At 44.6% G+C, this 6298-nt stretch overlaps 1 protein-coding gene across 4 annotated transcripts; it reads right to left on the bottom strand.

The window, feature by feature from the left end:
- Positions 1 to 548: 548 nt before the first annotated feature.
- Positions 549 to 4364, bottom strand: LOC121617611. Of its 4 annotated transcripts, none has more exons than XM_041952807.1 (5): positions 4240 to 4364; positions 2173 to 2283; positions 1473 to 1754; positions 1021 to 1143; positions 549 to 952 (listed from the first exon to the last, which is right to left on the bottom strand). In XM_041952807.1, the coding sequence occupies exons 2-5, from the start codon at positions 2234 to 2236 to the stop codon at positions 774 to 776; spliced, it is 648 nt and encodes a 215-aa protein (XP_041808741.1). In that variant the 5' UTR covers positions 2237 to 2283; positions 4240 to 4364; the 3' UTR covers positions 549 to 773. The 4 variants fall into 4 exon arrangements, with proteins under 4 accessions (XP_041808741.1, XP_041808742.1, XP_041808740.1 ...); XM_041952808.1 differs by lacking the exon at positions 4240 to 4364 and having other exon boundaries at positions 549 to 783; positions 857 to 952; positions 2173 to 2375; XM_041952806.1 differs by lacking the exon at positions 4240 to 4364 and having other exon boundaries at positions 2173 to 2375.
- Positions 4365 to 6298: the final 1934 nt, after the last annotated feature.

Below are 6298 nucleotides of genomic sequence, written 5' to 3'. Positions count from 1 at the left end.
GCCTGATCTCGAGCTGTTATCTATGATCAGCTGAAATTATGACATTATAATCATAACTGGTGACTTTACACTTTGACAATAACAGGGACAATGAATTTGCTGACTCATCAGCCATCAGTGTATCTGAATCTTTAAATCTTGACTGAAAGTCTTCAAACAAGCCACAGACATCTGCCGTGTCATTGGTGCTTCCATGGAAACGACAGGATTACAGGGAACTGTGGAGACCTTTAGACCTCTGGAGCCACTCACCAGACCTCTACAGCTCGTCCCAATACCTGTGCAACTACAGCCGGTCTGCAGACCTCTTTAACTAGCTGTCTACTGCTAGTCCCCAGACCTCAGCAACTAGTTCCGAGATCTCCAGTAGTCTCCGGACTGTCACTGCCACCAGAGGCTGAAAACCACCTTGTCAGATGACACCTGGAGATACCACTCAAACACTCACTGATGATTGGCCGTGAGCATGCAGAATAGTTTTAAGCCTACTTGGTACCAACTATCAGGTATTTTGTATGTTTTTGATTGTAGTACCTGTACTCCCCAAAACCAAAAGAACTAAAAACTAAAATCAAGGAATCATCCACAAACACACACAAGTTTATTTTTATAGACAAGAGGCAGTGGACGGCAAAATAAAGGTGAGTTGTGATGTCCAGGTAAGGCACAGCACGCCAAAAACAAGGTGAACTCTGATTGGTTGTCACACGTAGATGTCCTCTCCAGCCACAGACATCTGCTGTGTGATTGGTGCTTCCATGGAAACGACAGGATCACAGGGAACTGTGGAGCGAGTAGAACAAGTCAGCATCTCTTAGTAAATGTTGGCCTGCATGAGTGTGTGTGTGTGTCATACCATAATGACACTCCTCCTCTCTCTCCTCTTCCTCGTCTTTGCTCTTGTTGCCAGGGTTACTGTGCATCACGACGTAAACATTTTCCTGCAGCTGACCTGAAGCCAGAGAGCAGATTGTGAGATTCATGTAAATCTGTCAGGCTGTCTCTGATTGGCTGTTCTACCTGTGGTTTTCCTCATCCTCTGGTTCCTCCTCCTCATGATGATGAAGATGATGATGAAGAACAGCAGGAGGGGGATGACGCCCATCAACACAGACAGCACCACACTGCTGCTGCTGCTCTCTGCTGACAGACAGACAGACAGACAGACAGACAGACAGGAGCTACTGTCACCTGGTGTTCTTAGCATTACACTGGAGATATGTGATATATAAGATTAATCCACATCTCACTGTAAAAACATTCCTTTCCATGATGTATTTATAGAAATTCTATTATTTTATTTTGGAAAACTGAAGCACAGGAAAGTCTAATGGTCACAGTTCACCACTGCAGAGATTTTCAAAATAAAACAGCAGAACTGAATATGTTGTAAATATTTGGAAAGGGAAGGGAAAAGGGGGTGTGGTGTGGTGATCTTCTTGTTGCTGTCTCTCTCCCTTCCCTTCACTCACCCTCCACTATGAGCAGGAAGTCTCTCGTCTTCAGTCGTGTCCCATCTTCATCAAACACCTGCAGGCTGTAGTTTCCTGAGTCTGCAACTGCAACTCGCCCGAATCTCAGCGAACCGTTTTTCAGCAGCTCGCAGCGTCCGTGGTGACACGTGGTCACGTTGCTCTTCAGTGACATCACCAGGTGGGGGTGAGTCCACCTGACATCAGGTCTGTGCCTCACCCCCACCTCCTGAAGGTCTGCGTTCAGCAGAACGGCTTCACCGCTGTGAGCAGTGATGATCTCTGCAGAGGTGAAAGGTCACCGACAGATCAGCTTATTTATCACATGACTACACTGGATCATGTCAAAATGAGCTGTGGCCAATAAAAGAAGAAGAAGAGGAGGAGGAGGAGGAGGAGGAGGAGGCTGACTCGTAAGAGCAACATCGGCTAAAGTCCTTATTTTATTGTTTTTTTATTCTTCTAATAGTTTAAAGGTGGGGGTTATTTTAGGATTCAGTGTCTGCCTCCTTGTCTAAATTTGAGGGGGATGTGGACAGTGGTCAGGGTGGAGGGATGGACGGTGGGGGGTGCCGGAAAGTTGACCTTATTTTAAAATCCCAAAGCTGAAAAGTGAGCAAAGGAGTGCAACAGGGTTCCAGTCTAGGACCACTTTTATTCTCAATAAGGATTTAGGTGAAAAACTTTAGAACCAACTGACCTGACTTCATCATCCTCATCATCATCAGGAGCAACAATAAAACCGGAACCAACATGGCCACCATCTGAAGTGGACTCTGAAGCTGCAAGACTCCGCCCCTCAGCTGTCAATCTCTGTGAAGAACAAACACACTTCAGCGTGTGTGTGTGTGTGTGTGTGTGTGTGTGTGTGTGTGTGTGCGTGTGTGTGTGGGTGTGTGTGTGTGTGTGGGTGTGTGTGTGTGTGCGTGTTTGTGTGTGTGTGTGTGTGTGTGGGTGTGTGTGTGTGGGGGGGAGGGTGTGACCACACTCACTGTCTGTCTGTTGGTTTTAATGACAAAACATAATATGAATATGACTAAATGTTGAACTGCTCCTTTAAAAACAGTTGTTAAAACCTGAACCTGATCCAGATCCTAATCCTGATCCACATCCAGAGGACCCAATGCGTCATCGTTTCCAGGCGAAGCAAAGAGCTGAATGTTGTGTGAATATAGTTTGTTCTCAGATGTGTCACGTTAAAGAAATCTGGTGTCATGTTACGATCTGTTTTGTTGTCCTGTGCTCTCTCTCTCTCTCTCTCTCTCTCTCCCCCTCTCTCCCTCCCTCTCTCTCTCTCTCCCTCTCTCTCTCTCTCTCTCCCTCTGCCCACAGGTACATTAGCGGGGGCGGGGCCGATCTTCCTCAGGAGCGCAGCTGACTACACAGCTGACAGTAATCGGTCCAATCAGCGCCGGCTTCTTAAGGCCAGTCCGAGCTCTCCTGCGGTGCCAGATTATTCCTGCATGCTGCAGGTGTTGTCTCGCTCCTGAGGAAGACTCCGGCCACGCACCAGTTTTTTTATTTCCCTGAGTGAATTAATCCCAGTGTTCTTTCTGTCTTGATATTTTGTTGTTACTTTGTATATTAATCCCCTTCAGGCTCTTGTAGTTGATACTTTGTTCATCGTTCTCTGTTTCCTGTTTTTGGCGTCTTTGTTTCTGAATAAATCTTTTTATTTTCCGCTCTGTATCTGGGTCCCAGTCCTCATTGTCTGAGCCGTAACATCTGGATCTCACTGAGATTTTCTGATTAAAGAAAACCAAACAAGCTGAGTAACTTTGTCCCGGTGGTGGAAAGTAACTAATTATACTCACTGAAGTACTTTAATTACAAGTTTGAGTATGAGTTACATCATCTTTTCCTTTCTGTGCTTTCTTCTCGGTGTCACACCGCGGTGAGGTTTGTCTCGTCTCGGGGTTTCTGTCTTGTCATTTCCTGTTTTATTTTGAAAGTCTAACTCTCCTGTCGTTTCAGAGCACTTCCCTTCGTCATGTGTCACCTGTGTGTCCGCCCTGATTACCTGTTGTCTCCACCTGTTCCCCATCACCCCCCATGTGCTTAAACAGTCTGTGTCCCCCTTGTCTTGTGCCGAGTGTCTTTGTCCGTTGGTCGGTCCAGCCTGAGTCTTCTGTCCATGTCCAGGCCCGTCGTGTTGTTTTCCTCCCTGCGACTCTTTTGTTCAGGATGATTTTCATTTGTACTTTTCTGCTTCGGTTTTCCTTCCTGTCGGAGGTTTTTTGTTTGCTTGAGCTTTTGATTCATTTCTTTTTCCTCCTCCTGATTTTTGTTGTTCTGTCTTCATTTCTCAGTGAGTTTATCGCTCTCTCTCCTTGGAGAGCTGGTTAGCCATCGGTTAGTTTGTCACTGTGTGGAGCATTTTGTGGTAGATAAAGTCTGTCAGCTGATGATCTCTGCTGCCTGACACCGACTCCACATGTTGCACCTTTTACTACATGAAAATAAAACCTTGTTATACAGTAAATTAACTCAGCTGCAGCTATGAAATGAGTAAAATTAGCTCTTCTGGTGCTTCTGTGCTATTGTATTAATAATAATAACATAGTAGTACAATAAGTACTGATAGTACTCACATACTTTTACAGAAGTAAGTATTCTAAAGCAGGACTTTTACTTGTAACTAAGTGTTTTAAAACTGTGTTTTTTACTTTATCTTGAGTAAACGATGCGAACGTTTCCTCGACTGATGGATGCTGAGCCACAACAGACGGACGAACGCAGATATATAACGCACAGAGTTTGGTCTTACCTGTCTGAGTAATGATGGCGACTTTAACACAGAGCGAAGCAGGAAATGAGATGCAAACGCCTGACCCCCCCTCAGACCACACACAGCTAAACTCAGACACACTTTGATTCTGCACAGAGAAGTTCTACTAAACCGAAAACCAGACGAGTTTCACGGAGCTTGTCACACCGCGGTGAGGTTTGTCTCGTCTCGGGTTTCTGTCTTGTCATTTCCTGTTTTTATTTTGAAAGTCTAACTCTCCTGTCGTTTCAGAGCACTTCCCTTCCTCACGTGTCACCGGTGTGTCCGCCCTGATTACCTGTTGTCTCCACCTGTTCCCCATCACCCCCCATGTGCTTAAACAGTCTGTGTCCCCCTTGTCTTGTGCCGAGTGTCTTTGTCCGTTGGTCTTTGTCCCTCGCCACAGTCACAGTGTTTATCCACGTTAGTCCTGTTCCTCTTTTTGATTCTTTGTAAGTTTCACAGTTTAGTTTTTGCCTTCTTCTTCTTTGTTTTGTTCGTTTTGTGTCACAGTCCTCGTTTAGATCGTTGATCTTGAATCTGTTGTAGATCCTCGTTCGTAGATCCTCGTTTGTTTCTGGGAGTGAATTTAAGTTTTCTGTGTCTCCAGTCTGATTTCCTCCTTTTGGACTGTTTTACTTTGATAGCCGTTTGAGTTTCTTCCTCCCTCGGGAGCGATTTTGTTTTATTTTGTAGTTCTAGTAATCATTTCCTTTTCCTCCATCAGGAGTGTTTTTGTTATATTGTTTATTTCTTTGCTTTATATAGTGAGTTTATTCTGCTGCTCACTTCCCTTCTAAAAATTCACAGAATAATGTCATGGCCTGTTTATTTGTCACTCAGCAAAGAGGACTGGCTTTTCTGTGAAATCTCTGAATCTGAGTCCTGAATCGAGTCCCGGCCTGACAGTGCTGCACAAACACAGAGCTACAGGAAGAGTTTAATGGTCCCAGCCAAAGGAAAACTACTGATTCACACTGTCTGCATGACTTCTGTCAGTGTTTCCTCTGACTGTCAGACACTCTGTGCAGTCTCACAATCAAAAACAGCAAAGTCTGTTCACTGCACGCTGAAACAAAGTCAAAGAAGGATGCAAAATACATGAAGTGTCATAAAATGACTTGAATAAAACCCTTTCCTGATTAAGAAAATACAACTGAAGGTATAAGAAGAGGAGCTTCACACTTCCTGATCGTCCTTCAAGATGATTTGAGCTGGAGAAGAAAGAACGTCACGATGCTTTCAGGTGGATTCAAACTGTGTCAGCGTGAAGGTTTAAATGAGAAATCTGACTTAAAAACAAGCGGTCGATGTTTCCCTCTCATGAAACATCGACCAGACTCGTACATGACTGTATTTAAATTCTTTCTCGTGGACGTTTGTCTCATGCTTTAATGAATCAGTTGAGATTGGAGGAGTTCGAAAAGCACCTTCTCTGTCAGAACGTCTCTGATCTCAGTATTGATCCATGCAGACTGCAGGTGAGTGTTTTGTCCAACAGGTGGCGCAGCTGCGTCAGAAACAGGTTTCCAAATACAAAGAATTTGTCCTGATATGTTGGTGCATAACAACACAGACAGAACAAGAAAAATAGAAATAAAGATGAAAGTAGTACTGCAAGTCAAGAAGTATAAGTAGAAAATGTACAATAACATGAAAAATACTGTAAAAACAATACTGTAAAAACAATATGAACAATCTGACATACATGTGCTTTTAATGTGAAAGGGCTTCACACTTCTGTAAGGGTCAGTTTGGGGTCTTGGGTCTTGCTGATGAGGACAACAGTCCTAGAGGCGTACAAGTCCTTGGGTGGTGGAGATCCTGGAGGGGTAAAGACCCTGAAGGAGTACAGGTCCTTGGGAGGTACAGGTCTTGGAGGAGGACAGGACCCGGAGGAGTACAACAGTGAAAACAGGACAGCAGAGAAATACAGTAAAAATACAACAAACTTATACCACAACTGTTCAACGTGATGCTGCAGAGTCCAGAAGAAAACCCTCACACCGTCAACAGGTGCACTCAGGTTTACTGCTGACCTGTTAGCCGCTGGCTCCAG

The sequence above is a fragment of the Chelmon rostratus genome, chromosome 14 (genome assembly GCF_017976325.1).
Source record: "Chelmon rostratus isolate fCheRos1 chromosome 14, fCheRos1.pri, whole genome shotgun sequence".
NCBI lineage: Eukaryota > Metazoa > Chordata > Actinopteri > Chaetodontiformes > Chaetodontidae > Chelmon > Chelmon rostratus.
Note: the sequence above shows the minus strand (reverse complement) of the source record. Positions and strands in the feature narration are given on the sequence as shown.

Coding starts and splice junctions, on each gene's coding strand:
- LOC121617611 (XM_041952807.1), bottom strand. CDS start 2,236: ATGGTGGCCATGTTGGTTCCGGTTTTATTGTTGCTCCTGATGATGATG. Junction 1,755..2,172: donor GATGAGGATGATGAAGTCAG/GTCAGTTGGTTC, acceptor TCACCTCTGCAG/AGATCATCACTGCTCACAGC. Junction 953..1,020: donor GAGGATGAGGAAAACCACAG/GTAGAACAGCCA, acceptor CTCTGGCTTCAG/GTCAGCTGCAGGAAAATGTT.